Below are 11,617 nucleotides of genomic sequence, written 5' to 3'. Positions count from 1 at the left end.
CATATACATATACATATACATATACATATACATATACATATACATATACATATACATATACACACATATATTCATACTCTGCTATGAAGAAAAACCTGGGCAGGAACAAACTAATGGACTCAAGCTATCACAACTCTTCCCCTGTTGTGTTTCCAGCCCCAGAATATTGACTTTATGAATCCAGAAGACCTGAATTCGTAAGTTCATAGATTTAGATGCTGGAAGGGACTTACCACCTAGTCTGTCCCCATCATTTTACAGATGATGAAACTGAGGTTCAGAGAGATCAAGTGACTTACCTACGGTCACACAGCTGGTAGGTGTCTGAGGCAGGATTTGAACCCTGTTCTTTGTGACTGAGATTCTAGTGTTCTATCCACTGATGCTTACTACCTTTGGGTAAGTCAAATGAATCTCCTTGCACTTTAGTTTTCTCAACTGTATAATGAAAGGGTTGGATTAAATGATTCCTATGGCCTTTTCTAGTTCTATGATTTCCATGATCCTTAAATCTTCCGTCTAACCCCAATTCTACCCAACTTACTCTGAGCAAATGACCTGAACTCTTTCCCTAAACTCCCTCAGACTCATTTCTTTCTCCCCTTCTATCTTGTCCCTCCTCCTTCCTTAACTCTTTCACCTGTGCTTTTGATCCCATTTCCTTTAATCTTCTGGAGGTCCTTACTCCATTATTTCCTTTCTCCAGTGAGTAGTACAGTGCCTGGCACATTGTAGGTGCTTAATAAATGTTTATTGATTGATATTTTTTCCATCTTTAGTCTTTCCCTCTTCACTCATTTCTTGTCCCAAAGGTCAACAGAGACCTCCCAAGCAACCATCCCCAAGGAACTTTTTTACTTTTCATTGTTCTTGCTCTCTGCAACATCTCTCTCTCTTGGTCACCCTCTTTCTTGAAATTCTCTAATTTGATGGTTTCTTCAATTCTTTTCACCAGTTCCTCTTTTCTTTTTCAGTTTCCTAAGCATAGAGTGTCCTTAAGCTTTTTACCATGGTCATCTTCTCTTTTCTTACCTAATGGTCTCATCCACTTCCATGGTTTCAACCCTCACTTCTATGTCAAAGATTCCCCAATCATTATCTCCAATGGTGTCCCCAAGTGCCAGACTAGCATTTCCACTTGTGTGCTGTGTATTTCCTTTAGTGCTGTAAATTTACTGTATGCCAAATGGAACTTAGAATTTCCTTTTCCTCCAAAAAATGTCTAAGTAGCTCCTCTTCCTCCAGGCTTTCCCATTTTTGTTAATAGCTCCATTAATCCTTCCTTCATTCAGGATAAAAACCTAGGTCATATCTTCAACTCTTTCCTCTCTCTCACCCCTTACTATTTATTTAGTTTTTTTCAAAGTTTTTTTCTTCTTCCAAGTACTTCTCATAGTATCCCTTCCATTTTCAGTCCCATTGTTGCCACCTTAACTCAAGTCCTTACTATCTTTTGCCAGAATCACTGCAGTTGCCTCCCAACTTCAGTCCATTCAACACCTGGTTACCAGATTCATTTTTCTAAAGAACTGCTTAGATCATTTCATTCCTTCGTTTAAAAGAAAAATTAAACATGTTCTATTATTTAACTTAATTAAATAAAAACCTCTTAGCCTGACATGCAAGAACCTCCTATATGGTATCAATCAACCTTGCCCATCTTATCTCTAGTTAGTTCTTTAAATGTACCATCCATGCTAGGCTGACATATTCATTGTTACCTCCTTTCTACTTCTGCCTTTCTCTGCCCCCATCTAGAATGGCTGTTTTCCCTCTCACTGAAACTCTTCCATCTTGCAAGGTTCTTCTCAAATGCCTTTTCCTCTACGAAACCTTTTCTTATTTCCAAGCAGATGTGCTTCCCCCACCCCTGAACCCCTAGGAAATTGTACCTCTGTAGTAAAATGACCTCCTAATCTCCAAATTCAAAGGCTATTTTTCAGTACTCGTCCTCAGTTTCTAGAGCTTGTAATAATACCTTACTGTAGGTAACTGGATAATCTTGCCTTCTTGGCTTTTGATATACCACATTCTCTTTTTTGTCCCCTATTTCACTAACTGCTCCTTCTCTGGATTTTTATATTTACCAAACATTTGGTGGATATATTGTTTTTAGCCTTATTTTTTTTGGGGGGGGAGCTAGGCAATGGGGTTAAGTGACTTGCCCAGGGTCACACAGCTAGTAAGTGTTATGTGTCTGAGGCTGAATTTGAACCCAGGTCCTCCTGAATCCAGGGCCGGTGCTCAATCCACTGCGCTTTAGCCTTATTTTTAATTTGCATTCTCTCCCTTGGAAATCTTATCTATTCCTGAGACTTTTTTTTTTTTTTTTTTGCAAATGACACAGAAATCTCAGTTCTAGTCCCTACTTCTGAACTACCTTTCTAAATCTCCAATTGTCCACAAGACATTTCCACCTGAGTGTCTCAATACCACCTTAAACTCAACATGTCTGAAACTGAGCTTATTTTCTAGATGGCTAGATGGTGCAGTGGATGGAGTCCTGGCTTGCAGTCAGGAACACTTGAATTTAAATATGGGTTCAGACACTTAGTAGCTGTGTGACCTTAGGCAAGTCACTTAAAAAAAAACCCTTTGCCTCTATAAAATGGGGATAACAGCACCTCTCTCTCAGGGTTTTTGTGAGGATTAAATGAAATAATATTTGTAAAGCACTTAGCACAGTACCTGGTACATAGTAGGCACTTAACTAATGCTTGTTCCCTTTCCCTCTCTCCCAAACTTCTGACTTTACTATTTCTGCTTGTAGGCACTACCATTTATCCCATCTCCCATTTTTGGAGCTTTGAGCTTCTTTTTAATTTTTTCCACTCTTACCTCCTATCCAGTTACCAGGTCCCCTCCATGCCATTTCTCCAACATCTCTTGTATTTATTCACTCTTCTCTATTCCCATTATCACCTCAATGTTGGCACTTACTACCCCCTGCCTGGACTTCTATATAGCTTCCTAATAGGTGTCCTCCTCTCACTCAGTTTTTCATTCCAAAGACAGAATTTTCCTGATAGGCAATATCTAATCATGACACTCTTCTGCTCAAGTCTTCAGTATCGCAGAATCAAGTATTAAGAGTTGGCAGGAACCTCAGAGACCATTGACTTCAACATCGTACTTGACCTCCGGAGTGCAGCAGGACTGCACCTCCTTGGGTCTGGATACTATGTCTCTCAATGCAGCTTGTATTAGCTTTTTTGGCAGCCACCTCACATTGAGTTTGCACTTAACCAATGTTCTACTCCACTCCTCTTCCCTCCCACCCCCAATCTTTTTCAGAGGAACTATTGTCTAGCTCTGCCTCCCTCATCTCATTTGATCTGGCTCATTATTCTAGCATATCAGAATCTTTTTGGATCCCTCCCAGTATCACCAGTAAATCTGATAAATATGACCATCTATAACTGTCCCTAATTTTAAAAAAGCCACATAGCATAGGACCAAAGAGAGACTCCTGGGGACCTCTGTTAGGAGTGGCTAGGTGACCAAGTGGTGAACCTAGGGTTAGGAAGACATCCTCCTAAGTTCAAATCTGGTCTCAGACACTGGGCAAATCACTTAATCCTGTTTGCCTCAGTTTCCTCACCTGTAAAATGAGCTGGAGAAGGAAATGGCAAACCACCCCAGTATCTTTGTCAGAAAACCCCAAATGGGGACATAAGCAGATGGACATGACTGAAAAAGGGTTGAATAACAATGTAGTTCTAACTCCTCTGCTTCGTATTTAAGGTGCTTATGGACGTGATTATGGAATCTGATGCCACAGTACCAAGACTCCATGCTTCCATCAAATTGGCCTCTGACACACTTGTCTCCATCTCTGCTCACTATTGTGTTTGCAGTGCCCTCCCTCTTTACCTGCTTAATTCCTACCATCTCTTTAAAATGCAGCTCAGATGTCATTTCCTTCATAAACTTCCCATGATCTCCTCAGACAGTGATGTCCATTCCATAATTTGGCAACTCTCACCTATTTTACCATATGATTCGTATCATAGTTAGCTGCTTGTATCTTAATTCCCCTATTAGAGGATAAGGTTTTTGAAGGCTGAGATGGCATCATATCTAAACTTTCTACCCTGTCCTCTCTAGAAAGAGTTCCAAAACCTTGAATATATACTTCTGGTTTTCTGCCTCAGTGTTCTTCATGCTTAACTTTCTCCTACTAGACTGTAAAGTTTATGAGTGCAATACCCAGGGCTCATATATCTTTTTTATACTCTAGAAACTACTGCACAGTAAAAGCTGATCAAGTGCTTTTTGAACAAGTGGGGAGAGTGGTATGTGAAGGGGAGAGTTTTATTTGAAAATCAAATTTTCTATTCAGCTGTGGTCTTTTCATCACGAATGCTTGAAAGTCCTCTATTTCATTGAAGGACAATTTTGTCCCCTGAAGGATTATACTCAAGTTTGGCTGGGTAGGGGATTCTTGGTTGTAATCCTATCTCCTTTGCCCTCCAGAATATTACATTCCATGCCCTCCAGGGGTCCCTTAATGTAGAAGCTGCTAAATCTTGTGTTATCCTGATTGTGTTTCCACAATACTTGAATTGTTTCTTTCTGGCTGCTTGTAATATTTTCTCCTTGACCTGGGAACTCTGAATTTGGCTGCAATATTCCTAGTTTTCCTTTGGGATCTTTCAGGAGATCGGTGGATTCTTTCAATTTCTATTTTGCCCTCTGGTTCTAAAATATCAGGACAGTTTTCCTGGATAATTTCTTGAAAGATGATGTCTAGGCTCTTTTTTTTGATCATGGCTTTCAGATAGTCCAATAATTTCTAAAATCTCTCTCCTGGATCTATTTTCCAGGTCACTTGTTTTTCAATGAGATATTTCATATTGTTTTCTAATTTTTCATTCTTTTGGATTTGTTTTACAGTGTCTTGATTTCTCATAAAGTCACTAGCTTCCAATTGCTCTATTCTAATTTTTAAGGAAGTATTTTCTTCAGTAAGCTTTTGGACTTCCTTTTCCATTTTGCCAATTTTGCTTTTTAGGACATTCTTCTCACTGGCTTTTTGGACCTCTTTTGCCATTTGGGTTAGGCTATTTTTTAAGGTGTTATTTTCTTCAGTATTTTTTTGGGTCTGGGGAGAGTTTTAATAGAGGTTTGGGAGACCAGTGGCAGATGAAGCCAGTTTGGGAAGTGACATTTAGCGCTCAGTGGAAAATGGGGCAGCAGAATGGTGAGGAAGGGGTGAATCCAGGAGCCTGAAGCCCAGCTACTTTTCCCCTGGCCTAGAGCTGGTGCTATGAGAATAAGATCAAACAGCCAGACAGTTTATGGATCCAGATAAAGGCATTAAAGGTATTCAGGTAAGATGGCACCTTCTCTTTGCTTTGGTTTAGTGGGAAAAACTTCCCAAACTAGGGTGGAAGGGAAATAAGGGGGCTGGAGCCAGATTTCTGTTGGGATGACAGAGCTGAAGGGGCCTGATGTCCCTTTAGGAATCCAACCTGATTGATTTTACAAATGAAGAAGTTGATATGGGGTATGGCTGTGGTGGTGATTAGGTGAAGAAGAATCATAAGATAGAAAGGTCTAAAGCCTGCATCACCCAGGCTGGGGAGTGCACATGGATGGAGACAGACATGTTTGGGGGTGTGGTATCTGTGCCAGGGAGACAGGTTTGGAGGTAGCTCTTCTGGTCCAGTCAGCAGGTATAGCTCCTTGTCCCTCCCCTCCACAACTAATCCATCATGTCTGTCTTGGGTGGCAGGCTGCACTAGTGAGGGAGCCCTCTCCCTTCAAACTCCAGCCTCCTTGGGTGGAGGGCAGTGATTTCAGAATCAGGTAGGAGTTGGCGGTAGAACCACCTTTATTGGGGGTGACCTGTTTTAGGGTGGGTGGAAGGGTGGTGACTCTTGCAGCCCCCACACATGGCTAGGGAAGAAAGGACAGTATCAAAAAAGGCGGGCGGAGCCAAGGCTGTGGGGACTGGCTGACAGCCACTGAGGGTGAGGCTGGGGCTGGTGCAGCCCCTGGCGGTGTGAGGTGCAGCAGCGTTAATACTCTTGGAGCCAGCATTAATACTCTGAGAAGGGATAGGCACTTAGGGTACCCCGGGGCTGGGTTGAAGGCTGAGCCCTAGGGCATGAAGGCACTTGGACAGGGAAGGGGCAAGGGGAAGTGCAGTGGTGCCGGGCAAGGTCCAGCCCCAGGGGTGGCAGGCACTTTGGGAGCGCTGGGGATGGATCCCTCTTGGCACAGGAGGTTTTGGGCAGCAGGCAGGTGGTGGGTACAGCCTCTGGCCTAGGTCTGCATTAAATAGAAGTTCTTGCTCTCAATGCTGTCCCTCATCCCGCAGCTCCGAAGGCAGGAACTTGTACTGCTGCTGTCGGATCTGGGCCAGCTTCTTCCGAGCTTCTTCCAGCTCCCGCTCCTTCCGAAGCATCTCCTCTTGAGCTGCAATTATCTGGGGGAAGGAGGAGAAGAGCCAGCTCAGGGTAGGGGAAGGGGCTGGCTTTGGGAACTAACCACTCCTCCTCTTCCTCCTCCTCCCATTGTTCCCAGAGAGAGCTCTCACCTGGGCAATGCCTCCAACCATCCTTTCCTTCACCACAACTGTCTCGTTCTCTTGGTCTTCAAAGGCTGCAGCCTTCTGTGCTGCCTTCACCAGGTTGTCTGAGGCTCGCTTCACTGCATTGCCAGCCGCCTGGGAGGAGGGCAGATCAAGATGAGGATGTATCAGAGAGATGGGGTGGTCTAAGGGTAGTAGGGTATCCTAGATGTGGACGGGTGGGGTAGAGGACACCAAAACACAGGAAAGGTGGTCTTTGGCTGACAGTCCGGAGCTGTGCAAGCCAAACAGCTGCTTCGTGCTCCAGGAGGTACAGGGGGACAGCTTCGGGGGCTCTCACCTGCAGTCGCTTCATGGCCTCTGAATCCTGATCAGCCTTGACTTTGCAGGCCACCAGCAGCTGGGCTGTGGACGCAGCCACCTGCTTGGCAGATGAGATGAGCTTCTCCTGACTGGCGTGACCCTGCACAGCTGCATTGGCCGCCTCACACAGATTGTTGGTTGCAGCAGCCACCATCCGGGCCTGGAGTAGGTGGAGGAACAGGAGTCAGATCCAGCTCTGCCTGGGCACCTCCCACACCCCATCCTAGAGTATAACTACCCCCCAAAGCCTCATGCATCTTGGGTACTCACAGCAGAAATGAGGCCCTGAGACCACTGCCCATCATCCAGTGCATTGGCTGGGATAGCACCCACCTGTGAGGGGAGATGAAAGGGGGTCTGGTACCCACTCTGTCCAAGTCAGACAGGAGGTATGAAAACTAATGTACCATCCACCCTGTGTCCTTCCGTGAGACCTCACCTTCCCCTGAGCCACCAATTCCCTCTGGGCAGCAGATGCTGCCTTCACCAGGGCACTGGTGGCCGCCGCAATGGACTTAGCTGCTTCTAGGATCTGCTCCTCAAAGTTCAGGGATTCATCTGCTTCCTGCAGTGGAATATGAGATTGCAGGGTACGTGACAGGAGATGAAAAGGCTCAAAAGGAGTGCAATGGGGTAGGGATGGGCTTGAGATTGGCCAGTGTATGGTAGTGGAGGGTAGAGGCATGGCGGGGAACAGGGCAGGGGCTGACCTTGGGCTTGGCCCGGGGCTTGAGCTGTTCCAGCTTCTTGGCTGCTGCCTCAATGGCTGCTGCGGCTCCCAGGAGTTCATTTTCGGCAATGACCGTGGGGTCTTCAGGATCTACCCATTCCGTTCCTGGGGAGAGGGGTGGGGCAAAGCAAGTGGTCATCGACACTGGAGGGAGTGAAGCTGGGCCACTGAGCTGGGCTTGTGTAGAAAACTTGGTGAGCAGGTGGGCAGGGGCTTGGTGGAAAGCCCTATTTCTGAATGGCTCAATGAGCCCTCGTGAGGAAGAGGGTGGCATGGGCTGAACTGCAGGGCTGCTTCCCACTCTAACCCTGGTGTCCTTCCTCACCCTTCATGGCCTCAGCGGCTTGGATGAGCTCAGTGACGGAGCCGGCCACACGCTTGGAATGTCCTGTTAACTGCTGTTTCAGTTCTGGGCTCGGTTTCTGCAGGGTCTGTGGTGGTGGTTACACAGGAATCAAATCACAAGTCCTGCCCAACCAACTCTTCCCCGCCTAGGAACTTCAGATCCTCATGATATACACAAGGGCCCCTCCTCTCACCTCTCCCTCATTATTCATCCCCCCTCCCCCAAAATTTTACCCTCCACCCTCTGACCCCACACACACACATCATGCCCCCTTCAAGACACATCCCGGCAAACCCTCCAACCATCATGCCCTCACAAATCATCCAGGCAGTGAGGTTAAGAGGCACTCACCGGCTGATAAAGATCAAGAAGAATGAAGAGAAAAGCAATGAGTGAGAATGGTGAAAGAGGAAGAAGAAATGTGTATATGTTGGGGGAGGGATGGACACAGAAGCAAATGAAGAAGAGAAAGTGACAGAGGTAAAGAATCTCGGGCTGGGAGGGCTGTGACTTTTGGAAGCCATCAGGAATTTCTGTAGGATGGGTGCTTGGGGAGATTATTTACATAAGTGACTGGAGCTGGACATGGCAGTGGGAAGACGGGTGGGAAGTGGGCAGGGGTGGTCAGAAGCCCAGAAGCTCCTCCCTCACCAGTAGCACATGGTCCAGCAGCTCAAGGTAGCCATTGGCACACTCCCGGCCATAGTGTAGAGCCCGCAGTCGTACTTCAGGGGCCACTTCCGGGTGATAGGCAGCCTCCTGTTTATCCAGAGAAAAAACCGTCAGCATCAGGAACATCCTACAGCCTCTCCGTCCGTTCCCCAGCCAGGACACCTTCCCCGTGGGCCCTTCAATCTCCACTAGCTTTCTCCCACCAGCACACCTACCTTGCAGGCCCTCAGCATGTCGGCTATGGCTCTTCGGCTCAGGTTGGCTGTGGCAATGACGTCTTCTTGGCGACAGGAGTTGCCGGCAGCAACAGCCTTGGCAGTAGCCATGGTGATACCTTTAGTCATTCGGATAAAATCCTCTGGGGTGGAGGTCTTGGCAGGGGGCTCTGAGGAACAGAAAACCTGCAGGAGCATGAAGTCATGCGAAGTCATGCAGCAGTATTTGGATATTCAAATCCCATGTTCTCGGGCTTAAGGAGACTCTGAGAAGTAAACTAAGAATGAGAAAGTGATTTCTGCAAGGTCAGAGAGTCAAAGAGTAGCACCAGGATTGAATCCAGCTCTTCAAGCCCAGAGAAGTAAGCTAAGAATGAGAAAGTGATTTCTCCAAGGTCAGAGAGTCCAGGATTGAACTCAGTTCTATCAAATCCATTCTTCTTGCCACTGGATTCTAATGAAGAATCAATGGATCAGGACCTCTATGGCAATTTCTGGTGCTGGGCATGTGGATCCACTGATTCACTCAATAACATTTAGTAGGTAATAATCAATTAACTGGTACTTATTAAGCACTTACTCTGTTGCGAGGCACTATGCTAGGCACCAGGGATGCAAATACAAAGAATGAAACAATTCCTACTCAAAGGTGCTTACATTTTGTTCAAGCCTTCTCTGCTTTTTAAAAATAATGTTCTCAGGTATTTAAAGGAGACTTACTGTGAAGCACCACAAGAGAATATCCAAAGGGGACAGGTAGGGTCTGGAGAAGGGGAGAGGTTGAGGGTGGGGCAGGTTGGTAATAGAAAGAAAAGTTTCATAGTTAACAGTTTACACCTGCTCTTTCAGCTATAAGACATTTGTTTAAATACTACATGCTTCAGGAGGCCTTTCCTGGGCTTCCCAGCAGTTAGTGCTTTTTCCCTTCGAGATTTCCTTCCATTTCTCTCTATTATCTGGTATGTACCTAGTTATTTATGTGTTGACTCTCCATTAGAATGTAAGCTGCTTGAGGGCAGAGATGATTTTCGCTTTTCTTGTATCCCTAGCAATTAGTACTCTGGGTACTATGTGGGCCTGGAGTGATAGGTGGGCTTTTCACAGCAAAGAAGAGATTTCAGGTGGAGGAAATGGCACGCACAAAGGCACAGGAGTGGGAGAGCCCTGGATATGTTCAGACAATGCTGAGTGTGCTGTTCAGCTTGCCTGGATCCCAGGGTCTGTGCCGGGGAGTAGAGGCAGATTTGGGCCATGTTCAGGGTCTCGGAAAGAAGGATGAAGCGGCTGGACTTGATGAGGTAAGCAATGGGGAGTCAGTGAAGATTTCTCAGCAGGGAAGTAATATGAATAATTAGGGAGATTAATTTAGCAGCTAAAGGAGTAGGAGGGTTGGAGAGAGGGGGACTGGAGTCAAGAAGCCCAGTTAGGAGGCTGATACAAAAGTCCAGACCAGAGGGCTTGAATGGGCTAGGATGCCAGCAGTAGGAATGAATGGAAAGATGGGGATGGATTTGAGACATGTTGAAAGAAGAACCAGTAAAACCTGGCAAATGACTATATATGGGGAGAGGGGGTGAGGGAGAGAGGGAGAAAAGGGAGGGAGAGGGTGGAAGGAGAGAGTGTGTGTGTACACACATATACATATGGACATAAGCATGTATACGTACGCACATATGCATATATAAATACTTGTATATATGTACATGTATATATTCATATACACACACACACATACATATAGAAAACCAGGAATGATGCAGAACAGAACTCGGGGAATGCCCCTGGGGCATTCCCTAAGAAGAGGAGCCAGCAATGAAGGCAAAGAAAAATGGTCAGAGAAGGAAAAGCTAAACAGGACCCTGCCATGTCATGGAAGCCAAAGGAGAAGGCTTCAAGCAGGAGGGTTTGGGTCAACTGTGTCACGGCCTGTGGATGATAAGGGGTGCGAGAACTGAGAAAAGCCCTGGGCTTGGTAGTCGGAAGCGGAATAATAGGGATAGAAACCAGACTCTCCAATATTAAGGAGTGTGGCAGACTCACTTTGAGGGTAAAGAAAGGAATGTAAGTGTGTGCCTAGGTCTGTACATGCATTTCTGGGTGACCACGGGAGTTTCAGGTTTATTTAACAAGCCCTGACCCCAGCCCCCAGGTTCTCTCACCGCCAGCTCCTGCCGAATGTGTTCTGTTGTAGCTTCCAGAGCCCGGGTGCCTTTGGTGGCCTCATCCTCCACAGCTTTCACAGTCTTCAGCAGGGACGTCACATTGGTTACCATCACCTGGGGGAGTCAGGAGTGTGAGGGCCCTGCCCTTCCTTTCCCCTTCCTTGCCCACGGCTCTCTCCCTAACCCACCTTGGCAGAGTTCTTGAGCTGCCACACAGCAGGGTCATCTCCCACTTTGCCTGCTGCGGCCTTGGTGGCACTGATGAGGTCCCCCAGAGCCTTGGCCACGTCCTTAACTGCGTTGATCAGGACCACCTGTGTGAGGAATGAGAGGCTGTAGCTCAGAGTGCTAAGAGGGCAGTTTGGTCAGGGACAGGAGTGGGACTGGGTAGATACCTGGGTCTCGGGGTCCTCGGCACCCAGGCTGGCCGCGCCTAGCTTGACCACATCAGCCAAGCGGGTAATAGTGCCCACAGAGGACTGGGCAGCCTGGGCCAGCTTCTCCTGGCTTGCAGCTGCATTCTGTACCAGGACCTTCGTGTCTTCCACCAATGCCTTTGCAGTCTTCAGGATTCCCTCCCTGAGTGGAAAA

At 46.7% G+C, this 11,617-nt stretch overlaps 1 protein-coding gene across 7 annotated transcripts in view; it reads right to left on the bottom strand.

Moving 5' to 3' along the window:
• Positions 1-5,812: 5,812 nt before the first annotated feature.
• Positions 5,813-11,617, bottom strand: part of TLN1 (talin 1) — a 37,135-nt gene continuing 31,330 nt past the window's right edge. For all 7 annotated transcript variants that reach the window (XM_027839621.1, XM_027839616.1, XM_027839622.1 and 4 more), the window contains 12 exons: positions 11,422-11,605; positions 11,215-11,340; positions 11,024-11,140; positions 8,865-9,050; positions 8,629-8,736; positions 7,957-8,062; positions 7,612-7,736; positions 7,341-7,466; positions 7,172-7,234; positions 6,879-7,061; positions 6,545-6,673; positions 5,813-6,433 (listed from right to left, as the gene is read on the bottom strand). In XM_027839621.1, coding sequence (XP_027695422.1) covers positions 6,302-6,433; positions 6,545-6,673; positions 6,879-7,061; positions 7,172-7,234; positions 7,341-7,466; positions 7,612-7,736; positions 7,957-8,062; positions 8,629-8,736; positions 8,865-9,050; positions 11,024-11,140; positions 11,215-11,340; positions 11,422-11,605 — 1,585 coding nt within the window. In that variant the 3' untranslated portion in view covers positions 5,813-6,301. The remainder of the gene's footprint in view (positions 6,434-6,544; positions 6,674-6,878; positions 7,062-7,171; positions 7,235-7,340; positions 7,467-7,611; positions 7,737-7,956; positions 8,063-8,628; positions 8,737-8,864; positions 9,051-11,023; positions 11,141-11,214; positions 11,341-11,421; positions 11,606-11,617) is intronic.

The sequence above is a fragment of the Vombatus ursinus genome, unplaced genomic scaffold (genome assembly GCF_900497805.2).
Source record: "Vombatus ursinus unplaced genomic scaffold, bare-nosed wombat genome assembly UNPS02014832.1, whole genome shotgun sequence".
Lineage (NCBI taxonomy): Eukaryota > Metazoa > Chordata > Mammalia > Diprotodontia > Vombatidae > Vombatus > Vombatus ursinus.
Note: the sequence above shows the minus strand (reverse complement) of the source record. Positions and strands in the feature narration are given on the sequence as shown.